The 24,284-nt window shown below is 40.1% G+C and overlaps 1 protein-coding gene across 3 annotated transcripts; it reads left to right on the top strand.

Annotated features, from left to right (window-relative positions):
• Positions 1–617: 617 nt before the first annotated feature.
• Positions 618–23,514, top strand: c5h18orf25 (chromosome 5 C18orf25 homolog). 3 transcript variants are annotated; one of them, XM_036530037.1, is made up of 5 exons: positions 618–787; positions 7,467–8,341; positions 20,143–20,319; positions 22,325–22,451; positions 23,284–23,514. In XM_036530037.1, the coding sequence occupies exons 2-5, from the start codon at positions 7,558–7,560 to the stop codon at positions 23,471–23,473; spliced, it is 1,278 nt and encodes a 425-aa protein (XP_036385930.1). In that variant the 5' UTR covers positions 618–787; positions 7,467–7,557; the 3' UTR covers positions 23,474–23,514. The 3 variants fall into 3 exon arrangements, with proteins under 3 accessions (XP_036385930.1, XP_036385932.1, XP_036385931.1); XM_036530039.1 differs by lacking the exon at positions 20,143–20,319; XM_036530038.1 differs by lacking the exons at positions 20,143–20,319; positions 22,325–22,451; positions 23,284–23,514 and adding an exon at positions 11,310–12,190.
• The last annotated feature ends 770 nt before the right edge of the window (positions 23,515–24,284 follow it).

Here is a 24,284-nt window from a genome sequence, read left to right as displayed (position 1 = left end):
GATAACCAGGCTGATTCTTAATGTTTACACATGTGATGCCTTTTTCCAAATTATTTTCACACAAATGAACTGGTGAAAAAAATGAAGCTCACTGTATGTTTTTACAATGGATTTATTTTGGATATAGGCCTACATCATCATTGTAAATTTTAAAATGAGTCACTTACAGCAGTGTTGCCTTTTTGAGGTAACCTACCTATTTTTACTTCAAATGCATGATGATAGAAGTTCTTGCATAATGGACATTCCTTTTAGGAATAAACCAGATCAGCAGTATCACAAAGAGCACAGTCTAATCCCACATTTGCTTTTGCACCAAAGATGGAATATATGTTTGCAGCTAAAAAGAATTATAGAACCTTGGCTGTACAGAAGCAAGACAAACGCCTCTCACTCTTTGGGTGACCATGAACTATGAGTACACTACGTTACAGTAACGTTACTCCCCCGCTGGGTGCAGACGGAGAAGCTGGTGGATCAAATGCTATTTTATAATCCGCCGCACTGAACGGCAGCGCTATACTTTCTAAGATACACATGGATACATTTACCGGAAGTGACGCACGCATTCTCATTCGCACAACGGCTGCTGGTGACATTTTAAAATAGCTGTCTGGCCAAGTAGTACAAGGTACAGGAAGGTGCTAGCTAAGGTAGCTAGCAGGCGGTTTAAAATAAAATAGGTTGTAATCAGGAAATTATTAATATGTACCCTCTCAGAGCAGTAGGCAATTTAAGATGTTAAAGAAGACAGGCACGTAGCCGAAGACAAACATTTTATATCCAGGTAAGTAGCAAGTTGCTAATGGGTTCTGGGCTAGCTGTTAGCGGATAGCCGCCGAAGCTAGCTTAGCTGTGTCCTTCCATTTTGTAGCTAACTATGTTAGCTAATATTAGCTAGGTTACGAGTTGTATCGTTTTCGAAGCTAGCTGACTACTAGCTTTGTGAATTGCCAGCTATTTCTACAGTTTTTGCATCAAAATGGGACTTTACGTTAGCCAATTTGCTTATTTATCTGAATAGTGTAACTAACTAAACCGTAAGCTACTGAAAACGGCGTGATGTTAGCTTTCTAGTTTCTGTACGGAGTTTGGGTTTGTCGTTGGCTAGCTAGCGATGACTGTGACGCTATTCGCTAAAGGCTATCTTGCTAGAATTAAGTTATTTCAGAAATAAACTTTTTTTTCTTGCGATCATCTAGCAAGGTGTCGGTGCACCTAGTTGTTGGGTAATGCCAATTAGCTAGCTGATAGTTAGCTACATTGTTTGCCAACTGTTGGCATTTTTGTCTTTATTTTAAATCTGCCAAGTAACTTGTCTGGTTGATTAGCTGTTCATCTTTTCAGTATGAAGATTAAGCCGTCTAGTTAGCCAGTAGTAGCCTGTGGTTTTGTTTTTCATGCATCATAAATGAAAAGGTGTCTAGTCTTGATCTTGGCCTGTGACTGCATCTTGCTGCACGGTGTAGCGCATTCAACGGGACAGCCCGGCTAATGTTGCAAAGTGACGGTCTTTAAACGCTCCGCTAAAGAGTGGAATATGATACCATTTCTAATCTTACAACATTTACCAGGTTACGCGATCAGTCGATGGGTTGAACTAATCCAGCTACCTGACCAGTGGCCTGTGTTGGTAGAAATAGTTGTTATTTTAGTTGCGTCGATTAACGAAGTCTGTTGCTGCAGCAAGCTTTCTGTGGCTACCGCGCCTTATTGTAACAATACATAGCGCTGCCTTGCTGGTTAGCCAAGGCAGCGTTACGTACGGTGATTCTTTGCGTTTTATTTCAGCTACTGTTAGCTGCAGTCCCGTGAGTGGTTCCTGAATTATGTTGAGATCGCAAACTTGGCACAAATGTTGCCTGGAATAGCGAGCTGGCCAGCTAAGTCGTCTATTACTGCTAACGTTAGCTGGTGAGATTTAAAGGGAAAATGTTGGCTCGAAAACTGAACTAACGTTAGCAATGTTCTGTGCACATCAAAATCCGTAAGCTAACGTTAACGTGTGTAGGTGGTGACAGGTGTCGGCTTCGTATTGTGGAGTGCTTGATTAGCTAGCTGTAAAATATAAACGCTATCTAGTTAACTACATGCCTGTAAGTAGCTAACTTAGCCAGCGATGTTTATGTTAACAGCTGGCTACTGGTAGCGCAAACGAATCATGCGGATTTCTGTAGCAATGCGTCATGATTCACCAAAGGCTGTCTGGCTAAGTGTTAGGTAGTTAGCCAGCCTTTTTCTAGGGACAAAGGGTTGTTTTTTATTGCGGGGTTAACCCCCAGCGCTGTAGGACTTTATATACTGGAAATCAGTATGTTAAGGCCATGCCCTGCATCCGCCAGACTACTAAAGAGTAGCTAGTTATTGTTGGAGATTAATTTGTGAATGTGTTTCAATTTGCGCCAGGTCGTACCTATATCCGCAGTGGTCTCTAAAGTGAGAAGCATCAGGCATGTTGGAACAGTGCAGGCTGAGAGACGTTGGCATGCTATGTCTTTAAGTTGGGGAGAAAGTTTCACATATTACAGTTTGTAGGGGGGGAAATCTTCAAGACCTCCATCGCTTTAAAAATCGATGTAATAATCTGTTTGAAGTAATGATTGCAGGGTTTGAAAAGTCTGGCCAAATTAGCTTTTTTATACCCATTTAGTATAATGGGCAGCATTATGAGTAGTTTGTAAGGAACATTGTATCCATAAGGTTGCGGGTTCAAATCCCAGGCGTGTGTAGCTGCAAAAAAAACAGTGTCCCTCCAACTGTTCTAAAGTGTGTTGTCTGCAAAATGACTGTAAGCCAGAGTGACAAAATAATATTAATCCACAGCAGTATTGGCTGTAAGTAACTGTTTCACGTTCATAGGTGCTTCTCTTCACTTTTGTTTGTCCTGTTAAGCTAACTGAATTCAAAATGTAGTGATTCATGGAGGTAAAGAGCTTGTGTGACATACAAGCACAGTAAAATGGGTTTTAGCAAAAAAAAAAACTATTACATAGAAAGCTAATAGAAAAACAAAACCAACTTAAGCAATGCAACAAAAGGAGGACACAAGCCAGATCAGAGTAAACACAGCACTAAGCACTGAGCAGAAGCTGTTTGCTCGCTGTAGAGCTAGTCTAGAGTGAAAAGTTGAGTTTTAAGACTATTTTAAAGCAATGAGTGAGTTCCACCAACTGTGTGTACAGTAGAGAATAAGGGTTTGCATTTGGAATAATTTATTTAACTATTCTGTGGCCTCCAAGATGTGAGGTATTGAATATCAGACCCTCAAGCCATGTATGAACTCCTACTTCTCTTTATATAAATAATGACTTCCTGCAAAGAGTTCTTCATTCACTTATGTTTAGGCAGGACATTTTGTTCATTGAACCTTTTTATGCACAGTTGTTAGAGTCCATTATCATTGATGAGAGAGACAAGGCTTACAACTTTGAATACTTATTAACACAAATTGAAATGCAAATGCTGGTCTGATGAATAATCAAGCAGCCTCCCTTGTGGAGAATGCCTGGTCATCTACAGAGTGCAGTCTAGGATTCGGTTGGTTAGAAATTCAGCATTCAGAGGAGTGGACAGAAAAGAAGTCAAGATTCTGTACATATTTGAGCACGCATTGGTTGTCAGGGCAGGGGCTTTAAGATGTATCCTAAAGTGAATCCTGAATTTGTCTGGTGCAGTGAGGACATGAGTGCCATCATTGTAGATGTGGCAACATAGAATGATCTATGTTGCTGCCTTTTTCATGGACTTCTAATTTGTGCATGGATTTACACAGAGAGCCTGTATTTAGTATTCCAGTAGTCTGTGTTGAAATGAAAGAGCAAACTAGTTTTGTGTGTGAATAGGGAAGGCAGTGTCTAATGTTGGTAGTGACGTAGCTGGCACAATATCAGTCTTCTGATGCCATTAATAACTAGCGTGGGTATGTGAGATCTGAAGTGTGTGTCAGCCTTTTGGTTTCTGAAATAAATGACAGAACTTCATTACAAGGAATCACATCCCCAACACGATAAAGGGTGGGGCAGAAGTTGGCCTTTGTCTGGCAAATGCCACAATGTTAATTAGGGCTTTTGGGAAAGCCCTTGTCATTGAGAGAAATGAGAGTATCATCTTAATTGTAGCCTTTATTCTGGTCTTTGGGTGATTTCTCTTCAGGGTACATTTTCTTTTTGATTGCTCATTATTATCTAGCTAGGTAGGTCAGTGTAATTGACTGACAAAATTGTCTGCTTTTTGAGTTGTGGGTAGCGCCAGCTCATCTTTAATTTGAACCCCCCTCATGGTTCTTGCATGCCATTGCAAACCTATATTCTGTCATGTTGTGTTATGGTTCATTCTTGCTTATGTGTGAGAAAGTTCAGGACAAATCATGGTTAAACAGAAATAAACAAAAGTATTGCTCTTGCTTTACCTTGAGTACTTATGTCATAATTAGTATGACATAAAACATTTACCCATGCATGCATTTATAGCCTTAACAATTCAGTTGGGTATGGTAAAAGTTGCTGTATGCAAACATCTCTCTAGGCGTATCTCTGTTGAGCTAGCATAGCTTGAGTGACCATGTTTGGTCAGTGCAAACTGGCCATTCTACTGCAGTTGTAGGGCTATGTATTTGTCTTGCTTGTCTGTATTTTTGGTTCAGAATAATGATCTTTGTATTTGTAACATTTTCTGTTTCATTACTACCCTTCACTTTTGGAATTTGCATCATGGAGTTTATGAATGTAGTAATATTCTCTTGCCTATTATTAAGGCTGGGACAATAAGTCCTTTGACACACACATCATATAAAAAATGATTTTTTTTAATACACAAAATAAAGTTCAAGTGTAGAGGTTTTTTTGAGGCTGTTGTCACTTGATGTTGAAAATGTTCTATAAAATTTGATATGCCTGTATTTCATATTCACAATTAAGTAGTTTTTATCTCACTTTATGAGGACTTCTGCTGTTGGGCTTCTGTCCAATACACATCCAATCGAAAGTGAAATGGGAAATGTGTAATTTTTTTGTTAAAATTTCAGAGTTACTTCTATATGTTCATGTGATAAGAACCTTGTTGTCCAGTGTTCTATTTTTGTTGAGGAACTTTTGACAAGACAAGACCATGCTTTGTTGACTTGTTTGCTTTTGACTGATGTTGCCAGCATGCTTAAAACGTTTGTGCCAAGCAAGACAGCTGTGGAGAACACACTGTCCTGCAATTCCACCACATGTATAGATCCACCTGCTCACTTAAAAGTGCCTCTGTGGATTAAATAACGATTTCTGGTCGAATGCTATCAGCCTTTGAGCCGACATGTTGTCCCAATCAAGGGTTAATGGGCAGAACCCATTGAACAAATCTCCCCTGATTTTGTATGTATCCACAGGGCCCCAGTGTCCCAGCGAGCAGGAGCAGTTACTGGTATTTTCACAGGGCGCTCACGTGCTCTCACACGAACATCAGGAAGTCTTTTATCACGCAGAGTTAATGTGTGGAATTAATTGGCAGCAGAAGAAAAGACCAGGCCTGACGCAGTGCTCAGTGTACTCTGTAAGCAGAATGGTGTGCAGAGTAGGGGGTTAATGACCTGTTCCAAAGTTAAGCTTGTTCTGGTTTGGTCTGTTACAGTGTCAGGGTTACTGCAGAGCAAAGAAAGTTGCCATACAGTTGCATGTGTTGTGAATTCATAAGGAATGTGAGTGGCTCTTTACGAATAACCTATGAGATATAAACATGCGCCTAATATATTAACTTCTTTAATGTCACCTTTTCCCAGAGTCTTGATCGTTTGGTGGGTGTTTATGGCAGACAGGCTGGTGATTAGACTTCGTTAGTAGAAGCACTGCCTGCTCCACTTTTATTTTTGGAAGTTGTCGTCTTTAATGAGCATGAGGGACTGTGCTGGTTACTCACTGACAAAATAGAAACTGGTGAAATTACATCAAGAGAAATTTGAGGGTATGGAAAAACTTTGATTTGTTACAATTAACAATAAATGGTTACTATGAACAATAAGTGGCCTTGTGGATTTTTAGACTGCAGGGCAAAATATGAAAAATGATAAGGTAATAAGGTGATGATAAGGTGATTCCCCCCTTTTCAATAAGAATTTTTAAAAACGAGGAAAAAAGACACCTAAAGGCAAGAGTAATATGACATCTGAAGTTCATGGGGAGCAAAGTAGGCCTCACCCTTTTCTTACCCACCATAGAAGGTGTGAGAAATCTGGTAAAGGCGTGAAAAAGTATACTATTCCCTTGCTGAGTTATGTTGAGCTCCTCAATTTAAGGACCTTTCAGAGAATTACTGTTGGTATCCACTCATTTTGTTTCTGAATTATAAATTTTCTGACCATTTTGCCTGTCTCTTCAAACCACACACACATTCACGTTAGGGCACACAAAATAGAATTTGAATTAGAATTCAAAATTTGCATTTTTTTAAGCCATGACATCTGTTGGATGCTTCCATTTCATTAAATACCATGATCTTAAAACTGCCATCGTAATTCCTTCTCAATTTCTTGGATACCGGCCTAGGTTTTGGTCAGATTTTCCTACCACCATGCTAAACGCACACAATCCACAGGGTTACATTGGTCAGTGGTGCCATATATTGATGTTAGTAATTCTGACTTCAAAATGAGGAGAGTTGATTCTCTGGAACATATTTTTGTGACAGGTAGGGGGCTGACTCATTTTCATGCCAATACTGTTCTTATGAATCACTATAGGAAAAAGACTTCTAAGGGCCAGTATACTGTAGAGAAGCAATCATTGTCAATTGAAACTTGGGTACCAAATTCACTGTGAAAAGAGGGTGGTCTGGAATATTTTAGCACAAAATATTGCATAAATGAATTTGTGTAGACGGCTAAATAAAACAAACAAAATGCCTTCATCAGGCCCAATGTTTGTTGACCAGAGTGGCCCACACTCGGAATGAAACAAAATGTAGGTAATGTTCAAATAGCTTGGATTCAAAATTTGTGTAGGTGGACATTGTTTGCACTGAAATGGCAACTTTTGAAAACATTTGGTGTTTTCACTGTAGAATAGGATTGGAGTTGGTTGTGTGGCTGTGTGCTGAGGGTTTGAGAATACATCAGAGATGAGCATGAGCATCCTACATCCAGCTAGCCCAGCTTACTCATTGTCCAGTTCAAGATTTGATGATCTTGTGGCATGGGGGGACCAAATGCAGACTGTCTTTTAACATCAATGTGGAGAACTGTATCTCAAAGATGTACAGATAGGTAAAAAATGATGAAAATATGAGTGCGTCATGCCAAAATCAGCCTGATTTCACGTGGAATGACCTGTCATCACCAAGCTTTATTTGAAAGTGCACGTAACGCACTCATAGCGAAGTGGAAGAGCAGGCTTAGGGCCTGCGTCACAAAGCGCCATGTTATAGCCTGTAGCATGTTTTTCTCATGCTGTGTGGAGGATAATTAACCGTCTCTCTGTTCTGTGTTGCAGGTGCATTCCTGCTCAGACCCTGTTCAGCTTGCGTGCCCCCACCGCTCTATGCTCTCATACTAGAGACAGAGAGCCTCTGCACTCACCTGACATGAAGATGGCGGACACAGAGAAGACAGAGGAATTTGTGGACTCCGAGACCCCGTCCGAACAGCCCACAGAGGGGTCAGCGGCGGCAGAAGCAGCCACCGTAGTTGGGGCAGGGCAGGACGAGCCCCTGAAGCCAGAAACGACTTCCCCTTCTGAAAAGGAGGGCGACAGCCCCCTGCAGACGGAGCCCGGCCTGCTCTCCATGCCCTGCCTGCTGATGGAGCTGCGGAGAGACTCCCCGGAGTCCCAGCAGGCCTCCACGGAGAGCGAGAAGCAGCCTTCCTCCGGACGTGCCTACGAGAGCGACTCCTCCAACCCCTGCATGCTCTCCCCGTCCTCCAGCGGCCACCTGGCCGACTCGGACACCCTCTCCTCCGGGGACGAGGGGGACGCCGCCGCGCGGACGGGGGCCGCCGAGGAGGGCGACCCCGGCCTGGCGGCCGGGGGCCAGGCGGTGACGGGCGGCAGGAAGTCCAGGCGGTTGCGGTCGGAGAGCGAGATGTCCACCGCCATGGCGGCCAAGAAGAACCGCTGCCAGCCCAGCGGGGCGGAGAAGCAGCCCAACGGCCGGCTGGCCAAGGTGAAAGGTCACCGGAGCCAGAAGCACAAGGAGCGCATGCGGCTGCTGCGGCAGAAGAGGGAGGCAGCGGCCAGGAAGAAGTACAACCTGCTGCAGGACAGCAGTACGAGCGACAGCGACCTTACCTGCGACTCCAGCACCAGCTCCTCAGAAGACGACGACGAGGTGTCGGGGAGCAGCAAGACAATCACCACTGACATCCCAGGTATTTCCCACGCAGAGCTGGGCTTTCCGAAATCAGGGCTTTCCCGGCAGAAGCTTTGCTCAGCTATAATCGCACACTAACTTTTCTGGAAGTGCAAGCAAAGTCTTTACACTGATTTGCAGTGTCAATTTATTGATTCCTGTCTGCAGGTATTCTGATTTAGCAAGAAGTGATCAGTTAAATTTATCGCTGGTACATGCCAGTATTTCCATGTAGGGTATTCAAATTAAAATTTCACAGTATCAGCATGTTGTGTGGTAGAATGTAAATGAGTCTCTAGAGCACCATTAATGATGTGAAAGTGGTCGCATCTTAAGGTAAGTATCTGTCAAACCATCACGTAATGACCCTGCTTAATTTGCAGGGCAATACATTTGAAATGATCTATAGTCAATTTCAATACAAAAGATTTGCAATTCTAAGAAATGCACTCAAACCTACATTACATTATGAAAATGCGACAAAGCATACAACAGATGCATTTCTGAGTAAAGAAGAACTGGTGTGCAGACAGTGGTTTAGACAAGCTTTGTGTCATCTGACTCATTTGGTATTTCAGGTGCGAAGTTATAGATTGTTTCGCATTAAAATGATTTACTTGGTAAAAGTTTAGAGCACTAAGGGGCACTAATCCTTTTTTATATATAATTTTGTGTTGTTCCGTCTTACACTTTACATGCAAATAGAGTGCACAGAACTGTCAGCAGATTATTCTGGTTCTTCAGTTCGTATTCATGAAGTGGTAGCATGCTTTATTTTCCTGACCCAGTAAAGTGATGTGAATTGTTACTCCCTGCAACACGTCGGTGTGTTTTACAATCTCAGGACGAGCATATTTTGGTGGCTGTCTTGGAACAGTTAAGACATTATTATTTTTACCATAAAGTTAATGGGTGGTGATTGTCAGTCATTATTAATGCAACATTTCATTTCTGTTGTGTCCATTGTCAACAGTGTAGTGATACTTTTGATGCGACTGCATCCTTGCTAGAGTTTAAGATGTTTGCTACATTTTGAATGTTGGGGTGGTACTACAGGTCACACTGTTGTGATCTGGAAAGCGCTTCTCTGAAAGAACCCCTCCATGTATTCATTTTGGTGAGTTGTGGTAAATGGTCAGTACAGTGGATGAACCTTACTGTAGTTAGTTACCCACTAAACGTCAGTATGGTGGTGCAGTGCTAGACAGTGCAAGTTTTGACTGTGTGCCTACTACCTTCATTTATATGATCAGGAGGTCATTTTGTTCCTTTTTCTGCCCATGGGTACAGTGGCTTGAGAAACTGTTGAGGCTAATGGACCTGTATATTAATGTGATGGAGGTGCAAATGAATGTTTGGGTGGTTTGTGTACCATTAATTCAGTAAAGTCTTATTTAAATTGCTTTACATTCTTCTCACATTATCTCCAGTTTAATTTGTGAGTATATGAGTAGGCTATTTGAATATTTGTTATTGAATAGGGCATTTTTGTCAAGTTGTTAGATTGATCATTTATATAAAACGTGTTCACGCATACAGTTGCACACACAGCTTAACTTCTAATTGTCAATGAAACATGGTGGTGAATTGAATGGTGTTTTTGACCAGTGTCACCTTGAGTGTAGATAAAGTAGATTTTTTTTTTTTATTTGGGATCTCTGTCAGTGATTTCCCATCAACTTGCATTCATTTTTGAAGTCACCGAGCTAAGAAGGTTGCAGAGTTGCCAGGCTGTGCATAACAGAAAAATTCTTGATTTAAACAAACAATGCATCAGCCGTCTTCACCACGGTGAGCCACCTTCTTTGTTATTAGTGATTTCTGGATTATTCTCCTCTTTGATGGGGAAAATGAACTGAGACCTTGTATGATATTTTTGCTGCTCTTTGCTTAAGTGGTGAGCACAGGTCTGAATCAAAGTAACATATGGTTCAAGTTGTGCCAGTACTACTTTTTGATGAATGCTGTTGTGTGAAACCAAACCTGTGTCATTTTATGTAATTGTTTTTGGAATATTTGTTAAATCTGGGTCTTATTTGGAAATGTTTACCTTTTACACACTATATCTGGTTCCATTCACTTAAAACAGTTTCTTGTGAATTAAGATTAATGGAAGCAATTTTAATGTCAGCTCCAGGCCTTACAGACAACCAAGACTGCCCTTCTATTCAAGCTTCATTTCATTTCAATATCATCAATACTATTTATATCTAAATAGAGCTTATTTCTGAGTCATGAATATGAGTTCCACAGAAGGTTTTGTCTGACATACCTGGTCTGTAAGTTGCAAGTTTAGAAAAACTTCATATGGCCAAACACACTCCATAGGTTTTTCTTAAACTTATGCCTTTTAACAGAGAGCTAGCAGTGTTTTTTTCCATAAACAAGGTGGTATATTGTCTACAGTACAGGCCTTACAAACTTGGAAACTATCAAAGGAATCAAACTGGATTTCTGTCATAAGTATTTAATGTGTGCCACTGTATAGGAGTTCCCCAGAAAAACACATTGTTAATTGTCATGGAATGCTGTTTTGGTTGTATTGGCAAAGAATATGGGGCATATCTGGGGTCTGGAGCAGCCGTTATATTTTGTTTTCTTTGGAAGTTACCTTTATATTGTCTTTTAAATCAGTTCATTTTCTTATGATTTCCGTGCTTTCAGGATAAATGTCATTCATCAACTTGCAAAACATCTGAGGCAACAAAAGCTATTCCTTTGTCCTGTCTCACATACAAAATGTTGGCAAGTTTTCATTCAGTCCTTATTCACTGAAGTGACTTGTTTATTTAATTGAAAGTTCAGTTGAAATCTGAAACTACCTCTCTTGTAATCGTCAGCCATTTGTCATATTCAACATGTGAGATTCTGAGCACTGCATGAGTTTTGCCCATCAGCATGCAAGAGTAAAACCACATGAGAACCTGCAACATGAACTGTCGTTTAAACCCAATAATTCTTATCGAATGGCCTCAATGTCTTTAAAGCTGGCTTCAGTCGTGCCGAGGGGTCTTCAGGAGTGACCAGTCAAATTCAGGGCCTGCTGGACAGCGGCGCGGCCTGGGACCGGAACAGCATCGGGAACGTTCTGGAAGAGGCCATGACGCGCTTCGCCGTGATGCAGCGCCAGACCGAGGAGCGCTTCCGCGTGTGGATGGAGAAGCTCACGCGGCTGGACTCGGACGAAGACTCGTCCAAGAACTCCAGCGACCCCAGAGAGCCCAAAAAACACTCGGGCCACCACAGGGCTCCTCGCCCCTCCCCGCCCAGCTCGTTCTTGCCGTCCTCCGAGTCGCAGGAAACCTTGGCGTCGTACGGAATAGGCAGGCAGAGTGTCGCCGTGGCCACACTCCCCCTTAACAACAACCCGCCAGAAATTATTTCCCAAAATGGAAATCCCTCTGCTGAAGACCCTAATCTTTTGAAAATTTAAGAATGGTCTCTACCTGACTGAAGGGTAGATACAATCCATATACATATACACACTATCTGTATATTTGTGTCACTATTTCCAGCAAATGCCCAGTACATTCTCCCAGAATTCTCAGTTGCTTTGGCATTTTATGTTTCTGTCACTTTGCAGCGTACAGATTTTGAATGGATGATGGAACAAACCTCGTTCCCCCTTATTTTTTTAGCAGGCCTCCAGAATGTGGCGCAAATGTATACCATGCTGAGGAATTTCTGTCTGTCTTCTGTCAAAGTGGTTGGTGGTTGTTGAAATGTTGAGTTTATTGTGGCCTTTTAGTCAAATGGAAAATCTGACAACTACTGTCATTCACACTACTGTTACTGTAAGACTGGTCAGTATAGTATGGTATCCTGAGAGGACAGGCATGTTTTGATGTCTTGTACCAAAAAAAGTCAAACCCACCATATCAGTAATTATTCCACTAGCTCAGGCTTTCAAAAAACTTGAACTACAGAACATGGTGGTGAAATCACTGTGAAATCTGATGAAAATTTTGATGAATCTAAAAACAAACTGAGACTACATTTAAGCCAGAATATGGCTTCTAGAACTTTCTCAAAATACTGTTACATGGTGACACTACAGGAGATGAATATATTTTGTCAAAATTGTTTTGGAAGCTGCTGCAGTTACATGGACTTGTAGGATTTTTTGATTCACGACAAACCCAAGGTACTAATGAAGAGTTTTCAGTCCTATCTTTCTTCAACTTGGATGGAAATTGAAAGTAGTATTTAAGGACATGAATTCACAATTCAATGCAAGACGGATAAAGAAGTTCAACTTGTGGAGTGGGAGAAGACTAATTGCACGTGCCTTTTTATTCTAAAATCCCAATGGTAATGTGTGAAAAATAAGTTTGCCATTAAGCAAGAACTGCTTTTGACCTTCCAGTGACTACTGACTTTGTGGAAGCAATCATGTGTTTGTTTTTAGAATAATGCTGTATAAGCCAAATAGTTACTTGCCATTTGATTCATTTACTTTATTTTTGGTGGATCTGTCATTTTATTAAAAGCTATAAGTTATAGATTGTACCTAGAAATTTGCAATATACTCTCTAACAAATCTTGAATTTGAAGTAGTGAAGAACTTTTCAGAACTCTGAGCTTTTTTGCCCCCTTTCAATCAAAATTCTAATATTAATACATGCCAGTAATCTTCTGCTCTTTATCGTAAACGCCATGTCCATTTTAATGCAAATCAAATTTGTGAAATTTCTGGCCCAGTCTGCCTTCCTTCCTTTTTGATTGGTATTTTTGCTACCTTTTTTGTTCCTTAATGTGTCTTTGACTGCCAGGTGAGCGTTAGTTCCGCCCTTGGCCCTACTGTGGAGAGTGTCAGTTTTTTTAATTAATGTAAACTTTGCATGCGTATATTGTCAGCCATTTGTGCAGAATTCACAGGGCAAGGCAACTTGCAGAGCATGAGAGAATAAGAGATATGAGGGTCACAAGGGAATGCTGTTCTGCCCTAGTGTGTTGGCACCTACTGGTGCATGTGAGCTTTCAATAAGAAAAGTTGACACCCCCCCAATATTATGATGTTTAATGATTAATGTAAAGCAGATATGGCATACGTAAAAAAGTGGAGGGATTGGTAAGGACTAATTGTACAAGCTATGAGAAGGGTTTCAGTATCACCTTAGCGGAACATTGAGATTGACAGTTGTCATATTTGTTGACAATTTGACATTTTGCTGCCATTTGATTATGCATGCTGACAGAAAGCCAAGTAGTCAGCCACTGCCATCTAAAATACTTTCAAATTTAAATTGCATTTCAAATACTTAACAGCTACTGCCATAGATTTGTTAGGGCCGGTGGGAGAAATGTTTTATCGATAAGTTTCAAATAGTGTAAGTACACTGCTCTACTACACATTAAACAATCCAATAAAATACAAAATTCCTGCATTTTATATTGACTTCCAGAGGAAGCTACTGATTGTTGGATGCATATCGGTTACACAGGCAGGTCTAGGGTTGGTTCTTTGAATGAAATATGCTGCTTGGTTATACAGATTTATTTTAAAATGCTCATGCATTTTTTTTCCCTCCCAGGGACTCTCATTGCTTCTTATTCCACATTTAATGTAATTGTAATGTAATAGCAGGTAATTTTGAGGCTTAGAATCTTCTGTAGTTTGAGACTGCCCTGTAAGTGTAATTGGCCTAAATGCAGCTAAATCTTCCTCTCTGTTGTCTGACCTGTCTCAGCTGCACATAGTGAGTAGCCTGAATAATGTCTGGTGGTGGTCTTCAACTTCCATGCTAACACATACATTAACAGATAACGAATGCATTATAACTAAATGTATATGTAAATGAGACTGGCATTTTTTATTTCAAGGAGAAGGAGGCATATTTGTATCAGAGCCTCAACTTATTTCTAGTGTGTGAATATGTGAAATCAGTGGTTACGTACATTACAAGACAAGATAATACGTTATTTTTAGTTGGCATTTAATTTTTTTTGTAGTCTGCATACGGTGGTGTCTGAAATCAGTTAGCCTACCTTATAATCATGAGTAAAATTATTTTTGGGGGGCTTTTACCAAATTTGGGATCTGGCATTGTCTTGTGCACTCGTACCCTGTTCCTTCGCATACTGTCCTGAGACAGATCAGCCAATTGGTGCTTACAGCACAAGTAGAAACCAACAGTTAATGAGAACATTTTACAATTACAGCCTTTATTCAGCAGTTGTACCCGTTCACACTGGTAGTGTTTACATGACTTCCAACATTTCTGCAGACACACACGTATGGCATATTGTCCAGTACTATATTGCATGGTGAGAAAACAAACAAACAGTTTTAACAAGAAAATAAAGGTTTGTGCTTCAATCCAGACTAGCAAATCCTCATGTATGCATTATTTTTGCCTTCTGATGCGGCATGTTATTTTGCTTATAAGCTTAAATTCAACATAAATGTAACTGTCTTAATATAAATTTAAAGTGGCATGATGCCAGCTGTACAGCCAGGAATATGTAATCGTATAATCTGTGCTCGGTATAATATTGCAATGCAGGAAGCTTTGGCATACTTGAATCTGATTAATATACAGGGCACAGGGGTTATGAAACCTTGTTCATTGGGTAAATCCATCAGTTCAGTTTCATAGACTACACCCCAAACTCCTGACCCTCATTGAAGAGTTGTGTTTATTTCTGTCCTGCTCTTCTTTACTTGATTTGTTGCCAAAGAAGAGCTGCCAAACTTGATTTTCACTCACTTTGCCATGCTTAATTTGTAATTAATTGTGTTTGGCCCTGACCTTAAGTTGTCAGTGCATTGGAACCATGGCAAGGTAGTTTTCTATAAAGCACTAAAACTTTATGGCATGTAGTCCACTTAAAAGAGATGGCTAATTTAGATTTCTAATCCAGGGGAGATTCCTGTTGCAGGGTATAATAAATTACTACATGCAAAGCATGCCTTGGATATTACATTAGTGCAAGTTTAACAGGGAAAAGCTGTTTAACTTTATTTTGCAGGTAACTACTTGCTTTCAGTACAGGCTTTTGTGAACTGTAAAGCTGTTAATGAATTGCATTTTCTATAACCTCCTTTATCACCCAAAGAGAATCTGCTGAGGGATCCCCCACAGTCTAAATTTGTCTCCTCGTGATCCATTACTAATTTCTATTTCTGTCTGGACAACACCTACAGTGTACCTGGAAATTGAATTTTACTTTTCATATACTGCGGAATGAAATGGGCGCCTTATTTTTCATGGTTGTGAATAATCATTTTAATGATAGAAAGGGCTACTGTAAGGGTTTCTTGAATTCATTGTTAGTAAAAATGGTGCTTCCTGCTGTATCCAGTCTGCACTCTGTTGTCATGGAAAACGGCGGAACCAATTAGTCACATGGGCAGAATCGCAGTCATAAAATTTGTTACCTCGTGATCATCTGTATTGATCAGGCTTAAGCTTTTATTGATTCTGTGAACCAAAAAAGGTGGTTCATTATTTTCTGGATTGGAAGCTAATTGTGGTTGAGATAAGAGACAGGTTTTATAACAGATTTTACATGATTAGGAGTGATATTTCCTGAAAACCCTTACAATATCCTTTTGTATCATAAGAAAAATGTCATTTCTTTAAAGCAAGTGCACAAGAGATGCCTTTGTTACCTGTCTTGTGAATGTTGCCATTGCTACAGTGCCATTTGATTCCTGTGTTTGGTTGGTTGTAACGGGCCCTAAGGCTCTAGTTTGGTTTTGCAAAGAACACTTCCAGGCTGTATGTACACAAGGACCTAGAGTGTACAGCTGCCTTTTAGATTTAGAAGTGGTGAATAGAAATGATTTTTTTCTTCTTTTTTACATTTTTGACATTTGTTTTCCTCATGCTGTATGTTTAAAAAAAATGTAAAATGACAGCAAATAAACTTCATTTTCAAATGTAATGTTGAATATTGTTTCTCATCCCATGAATCTGAAACAGACGGTGAGAAAACTGGAAAAAAATGTTATAATAGGATTGTAAAGTCAAATGCTTTTAATAACTCAGCCTCATGGTAAAATGGCCTGGGGTGGTAATTGTCACTGATTTAATTAGGACCAAGTATACTTTTGTTTGCTTAATCTATAAAGATGTTACTTTAAGAAACCGGGACAATAGAAATTTAGAAAGTAGGACAGATGGTTGCCATTTCCACTAACTATGGTCTTGGCCACAATGTTAAGATTCCGTGTGGAGTGTATTCAAAGTTATTGATGTACCAATTTCAGCTTCCTTTAAATTTTTAAATTTCAAAAGTGTACCAGTCATCCATATCAGCATTTTTTGGAAAGGGGGTGCTTTTCAAAGCCTGTATATATAAGGCTATGGAAATTGACATAATATGTTTAGTTGGGGCGTGTGATTATTGTATTTGGAAAGGGTTTTTTACTTTTCTATTGTTTTGATCGTTTGACCGGTTGTGAAGTGTTTTATTTGTAGCATCAACATTGCATTTATGTTTATTGAAATGATTGTTTTCAGGCAAGAAATGATGGCTGTATTGGGGTCTGGGGGGAAAAATGCTCATTGCATCCATTTCCTCTTTGGGTATGCCTGGCTGAGCCCCCTTCCCCAGACACAACCCCATTGTGTAACTTTAATCAGTATACAGCATTGTCCCATGAACGGTAGGGTTGGGTACCGAAACCCAGTGCCGATATGGCACTGGTTCCTATACGGCCTGTATCTACCAGTCCGAATTGCAACGCAGATTTCGGTCCCTCATCTCGGTGCCACTTAAATGCCTGCCCTGAGCTGTCGATTGAAATATTTGCCCTCTGGTGTTCCGAAACGGATGTTACAGTACTGTAACTTATTTAGCACTAAATTACTGTAGCTCGGTTAGGTTTTATTTATGTGAATTTATGTAAATTTGTTGTTTTGTATTTATATTTATATATTTAAGTATACTTTAAACTGTTAACAGTTAACCCTTTCGCGCGTACGGTCACACCGGTGTGATTAGCTGTTTAGCTCATATGTTAAAACCAGTGCGATTAGAACACTAGATTGGAAAAATTCTAGCTAATTTTAGCTTTGAGGAAACGGCGATTTAAGGTTTAAAAATATAGCAAATACTAACTGAAAACTATGAGAAGCTTAATAACGCTAATGAAAACATAATGAACCATTTAACGTAAGACACACGATACATGGCATAAAAATCAGTTATGTGCGAAAGGGTTAATATATTGTTCAATTTCAAGTTAAAATTTACCTTAGCAATAAAAAAGCCGTTCTTTAATGTCGTCGAACGTAGTTTTGTGCTTTTTTTAAAGTATCGGTTCAGGCACTGTTTAGGCACCGGTACCATTTTAAAAGTATTGCTTTAGCACCGGTATTGGAAAAAACCCAAATGATACCCAACCCTAATCAATGGTCATCTATAGGCCTTTGTTTTATCCTTGTTTTTAAGTGGTAGTTTTGCTTTGATATAACAAACAACATCATTGTTTCCAACTAAAACTGTTGTGACCTTTATGGTGTTCCTTCTTCCATTTTCCATTTCCAGAATGAAATGTATTACCTCCCCCACCCCACCCAGAAACCTTGTCGACCTTGTCAAGCTCATAATGTAGAGCAAAAAGTAGTACACGATCTTCCTTTCTGAGTTCATAAAGTGTGTTACTTGGATTGAACGCTCTCATCAAAGACTGTTTGTAGTGCAGCCTTTCAGAAAAGAAACCAGTAGTGCAGTGGGGTAAACTGCAGTTGGATGGTCCATATCAGAGAAGAGGAGTGCCTTTTTTTGTTTTGTTTTTGAGAAAGTCCTCTATAAGACTGAAATGTATGTCTTGTCTCTGTTTTGAGGATGGAATGGATTGGATTGGATTTGCCTTATCTTATCAGTTATTCCTTTTTTGTAAATGCTTCCCAGAACTGACGCCTGATGTTGGCACATATTTAAGTGTATAGTGAGTGTTCTGGTACACAACCTGATCATTTTTTTTTTTAAATAGCAAATCTAACACAAGCTTATTTATAGGTAGCATTCAGAACACTAATAAGCCTAATGTGACAGTTAAATTCATGGTAAATATAGTATGCTCAAAAATGTGTGAACCATCCATTAACAACAAACTGCTGTGCTCCTTGAAGCTTGTCAGAGGGTTTTGGCTCGCCATGAGATTCGTAACTTTAATTATACTTCCATTATGTAGTTAGCAGATGTTGCAGAATACTTGATACTGGATGTCTCATTTGAAGATGTCCCTGTGTTCACATCACTTTCCTCACCGTAATGGCACATCATTCTCTTTAAACTGTATAACTCTGTACTGGGAGGTGCTGCCATGTACTGCTTGCAGAGAGCTTGTTTTTACTGCTGATGAAGAGTTGAAGTTAAGTCCAAACACAGATGTAATCATGGGTAGGTGTCTGGTGTATTAATCTGCATGTCTGTTATTAATTGGAACTTGCATGACAACTATACCATACCTTCAGCAGAGTTAGTAATACGCTACTCCTGAATTTTCAAAACTTAAGTTTAAAACGAATGATCAAAAATCCATGGATTCTCCATCATATGTATGTGTGTGTACAGAAGAGAAATTGTGATTTTTTTTGCCTTTAAACTCGAAAGCATCTCTGAAAAGCATGTGTGTTGCTGTGTATGAACCTTTACCTGAAATGTATAAGTTTGGTGAATGCACTGAGGAAGAAAGAAAATGCAGCCATTGTAACATTTACATTGCAACATTGATACAGTAACATTTCAAGCATGGAACACCGTGATCACCTACCTGTGCGGTATTGTTGAATGCCTGATGGGGGGTTTTCTTGATGACGCGCACTGATTGCCACGTTGCTTGCCTTTCTGCATTCAGTATGTCCTGTAAATGAGTTTTGAATGCTGTTGCTCAGTCCATCTGAAAGCATATTTTGGGAGCAGTATCAGCATCCCATTGTTTTTGAGAGCATCAGATGAGAGCATGAAAATGTAAAATGTCTGCAACAGGGTTTTAATACATATGTTACTATTCATATGTTTTTGAAAAATTTTATGTGGGTAGCTTAAAGCATGCATGCTTGAATTTGATGATATGGCATGATTGGCATCTTGAAAGAAACAACTCTGTTTACCCCCATTGTGATTATTACTTCTGAAAGAACAATGGGTTGCTACACGCTAATGTAGTAGCATTACATTCAGATATAGTAAGAGAGTAAGTATGTTTTTGGGGATGTTCCAGTGTTTTTATTGTAAGGCAAGAAATGTAAGCTTTGTATGTCTTGGAAAAACTACTACAGGTGTGAATATAAGCAAGGAATATCATCCCATTTGGGAGGAGTACATATGTAGAATATTCTTGGTATGAAGGTGTTTTTGGCAAAAACAGTCCCCAGGAACTGGTACATTTTTGGCAAGGACTTTGTTTCAGACATAAATGCTTTTCTTTGGGTTAATTAGCATTTTTCACTTGCACACTACCCAGTTATCAGTTAAAAAAAATTTCACTCCTGTAACATCTGGCTAGCTGCATGTGGTCATTATATTTGATACAGAATAGTACAGCTCAAATTCAGCATTCAGCTAAACATGCTATGCGTGTTGGATATACCTCCTAAATGCTAAACTAATGTTTGTGCTGTATGGGTCTAATACAATAGGTATATTGTGTTTATAAGAATACACATGACATCAAGAAAGCCACACTGTTTTGACCTGACTTCACAAAGCTGACATTCTCTGAACTGTGAAATGGGGTGGGTATTCACAATAACACGGTCAGAAGCTGTCATAGTTTGCGAACTGTATTTTTTTCATAATGCTCTGAATTATATGAAGAACTGAGCCAGGTGAAGTAACGATAAGTATTTTCTGTTTCTACAGATGGGCCTCCAGTAATTGCACACTATGATATTTCAGACACTAATTCTGACCAGGAGGCGTTAAGTGTGGACAATCTGCTTGCTGCTGCTGTAGCTCAGGAACTAGAAACATTCAGAACCCAGGATATGGGAGCAAATTTGGCAAAAAGTGGGCATCTTGGTTCAAGATCCCCAACAGGTTAGTTACAAACATGGCACATCAAGCTGTCCTTTCTTCTTTGCATTGTGACTTATAATACCTTGTCTTGATAATTTAAAAAAGACCTCTGTCTCCCTTTGTAAATACTTTGTACTTATGTCCAGTAGATGAGGGCATACATGCTCAGTTCATTTGAATACCAGACTTGAGTTTCATTCACGTCTGGGGAGTGTAATAGAATCTTGTGAGTGTAAGATTTCGCCTATGTAATCCATCTGTAACCTTATAGGATTTCTGTGTGTAAAACAGTGCACACTACCACTGTCCTGTTTATTGTAAATTTTGTTTTTCAAAAAATGTAACGAAGTCTGGGGCAGATGTATTCATTTATTGGAAAATTGGTAAATGCTGTGGAAATGGTCATAACATGGATGTGTGGCAAAAGAAGACCTGTGTTTCTTTAATGCTGTAAGCAGTCACTCTAACCAATGTTCTATTGTCTCCACAATCCTCACACATTCTCTGACTTAATCCATGTTGTCTGGGCTCCACTGAATTGTATCTGATGTAAAGGACGACTCTCACCCATTTCACCCAATATCCAGTATTAACGCAAACCAAAAATGCCATCCACTTTGGTACACAAACCACATATTGTGCAACTTTGTTTTGCATTTTGCATTCTTAAGATGTAATTTAATCCATTTTAACTACCTCAAGATGACATTCTTCCAAATAATTTGTGTGAAAATAAAATATGTGACAGGGGGCCTTCTGCCAGCTACGGACACCTGCTGTCCCTTGCAAGCTTCTCAGCTTCTAGCCACATGCAAATAGATGAGCAGTAAATGATGCATCTGGTAGGCTAAACTTTCATGTGGATGATGACAGTGCTTATTCATGCTTCCATCTCCCAAAATGCATTTGCCAAATGACTGTAAAACAGGGGTGTACATCAGATGCACCGAGTTCATCGTTCTGCCATTTGCACGTAATGGGAAGCTGAGATGCTGAAAAACACAAACAGGTGTCGGGGATAGTCAGGGAACCTAATAAATTTAGAGGAGCAAGCACTTTTGGTAATGGGATCTAATGTAGAATATGATTCTTAGGTTTTTGTTTTCTGGTTCTGGCCTTCGCATATGATTGGTGGAAAAAGGGAGATTGACTATTTAGTAAAGTGGAAGGACGTGTATTAATATGAGATATTTGATGGGGCTTTGTGTTATCAACCTGTATTGTATGTAGAATTGTAATGTAGAATTATCTAATTTTTGTTTGTGTGCATTTTGAGTAGTTCAGTGAATTCAATTTGGCTTTGATCTTGGAAGATTTGAATTGATTGTAATGGCATTTTCTTTTTTTCCACTTCAGCTGTGGTTGTGATAGTTGATGTGCTAGCAAACATAAAGTCAGTGAATGCTGTAAAGCTCTACAGCAAGTTGGCTTCCTCTCATCCCACTTTTTATCAGTCACACAAGTATACATGTCACTCTCACCATCTCGTGCTTCTGAAGTAATCATGCAAAAACTTAGACCTCTCCAGCAGTGCCCCACTACAGAGAACTTCAGCTGAAACCAGCCTGGCTTCAGAACTCCAACAGGCAGTTAGAAATCCAGATACCCAAAAGCCCTGTGACTCATCCTTGTGTATTCCTGCCAGTCTGCAGGGGTCAGCTCACTTCTAAATGCCTAAATGCCTGCTTTCCTTGTGGTCTCTGATCATTTTAATTTCACACCTCAGTCCAATTACTATTTCTCTGGTTGTTGAAGGAAAGGGTGGTTTGGTTAATCTCTGTCAGTGTGCAAGTGCAGCACTTCCCTGGTGTTTAGCTGAGAACGGGGGAAAGAAAAGTTCTCAGCAAGTGAGACTTTCATGAAAGTCACGAAAACACTTTTCTGGTCACCTGTTGGACAGTGGGTTATATTCAAGTGGGAATAATGCACTGGGAGTGGATGGAAGACTTATTTCATTTCACTACTACTCATCCTAATGAAAGTGAGACTGTCCAGAGCACTGAGATGTCTGAACTTGTTGTTGCAGGTCACATAGAGGCAGAGTTTGCACAAGGGGAAGCGCCCACCTGCGGGCCTCTTCAGATCAAAGAGGAAATCAACATCCCCTCCTCAGACAGCGAGGTGGAAATTGTGGGGGTGCAAGAAAACACAAGGTGAGCGGAATGTCTCTCCACTGTAAAATATCATCATCTTTTTCTTTTTTTTTTTTTTTTTTTTAAGCTATACATGACTTTGTTTCTTTTTCCTGTCATCATAACCCCATGAGGTGAAGAAGGTTTGCAGGGTGACAGTCATTTGATCAAATGACATTCAGTGATATTGTCATGTGTGTTTAAAATGCAGTACAAAATGGTGGACATGTGATTACAATAAAAAAGCAAGGATGTATGTTTCAAGCACTGCGACCCTGAAAAGTTATGTCTAGTTCTACATATTTTGTTTTCCAATAAAAATGAAGGCTTTAAATAGTAGAAATTGAAAGGCTCTTTTGGGTAAAGTGAATTGAAAAATGAATCCATGTTAAATTGCTTACAGTTTATTAAAGAGTATGACACATGTAACAGCATGTCATCTCTTTTTTGCCTTTAAAATCTTGGAGCAGAATTCTGCAAAAATCAAATCCATGGGTTAGGTACTGGTTAGGACATTTGAGACCAAAGTATATGAATAGATACATAGCCCAAATGTATCCGCTGGTGCTTCTATAAAAAGCAGCATATTGTATTTAGATGTTAAAAATGTGGCCCATGTGCTGTTAAAACTTCATTAAAACGTAGCCTATTGTTTGTGATTTGTTTGGCTCACTGTAGGCAGGTCACAGGCATGCCCTGTGTACATTGTGAATAGAATTGTACAGCCACCGCAGGGAGACACCTGTTCCAGGACCAGCTCTCCCGGTTGGAAACTAGTAACCGAAAGAGAGCGGTTTATGCTGAGGTGGATACAGGGTTTCGCTGTCTCTCTCACACGTGCGGTTGTGTTCAGATGCGTCCACCCCCGAGGAGGCGTGATCCAGAGCATCTCGTCGTGGAAACATGGCCCCGTCACCCAGTACAACAGCACGAGGCAGTCGCACCTCTGGACAGCAGTGTCTCCCCAGCCCAACTGGGTGTCCCCGCCTGAAGTGGTGGACCTCACTTTGGACGAGGACGCCAGACGCAAATACCTACTGTGAGCAACCAATGCACTGATGAGCCCTCCCCCTCCATCCCCTCCCCGCCCCCCCCCCCCCCCCCCCCCCCCCCTTCAAGGTGCGCCGAAGAAATCCTTCCCCCCCTCCCCTCAGGAGGCCCCTTCCTGGTGTTACAGACAAACATGTAACTTGTGGACACTTCCTTTTTCTGAGTGCTGTCTATTTTTAACCTACCGTAAAATCTGGTGTACAGGTCTGTTTCTTGTGTTTGCCTGGATTCGTTTCAAAATGGGGGGGTGGGGGGATTGAGAGGCGTACTTATACACAGGATTTTATGGTAAATATAGCAATATTGTTTTATACCTCTCTGACCCAGAGGCATGTTTTTAAGTAGGCATTGTTTAAGCTAGCTATAAAGTAAATATAATGATTAAAAGCTGCTGCATTTTAAAGACTGCAAGGCTTCTAAAAAGTTGTAGATTTGTTCAGGGGCTGTAATTAAGACTTCCCAGATTTGTCTCATATTTAATATGATTCAGATCTGAGCTAACGTGTTGGGTTATTTATGTCATTGCTGCTTGCTTGCTGCTGATACTCATAGTCATTGTTGCATCACCAGTTATTTGCCTGCATTACTAATTAGCTGCTGAAACATTTCGTATAATCCCAAAATGTAGTTCAACATCTTTTTTTGGCTCTGTATTTGTACATAATATCGATGTTAGAGGCCATTCTCTGGTGGCTGAGCTACAATCACCGTTTCAGGTTCTCTTATGCCCAGTGGAATGGAGAAGTGATTACAATGGTTTGTTCTCCTTGCAATATGGATGCTTAGCTCTTGAAAAGTGCAGAA

This window comes from Megalops cyprinoides, chromosome 5 (assembly GCF_013368585.1).
Source record: "Megalops cyprinoides isolate fMegCyp1 chromosome 5, fMegCyp1.pri, whole genome shotgun sequence".
Taxonomy (NCBI): Eukaryota; Metazoa; Chordata; class Actinopteri; order Elopiformes; family Megalopidae; genus Megalops; species Megalops cyprinoides.
Note: the sequence above shows the minus strand (reverse complement) of the source record. Positions and strands in the feature narration are given on the sequence as shown.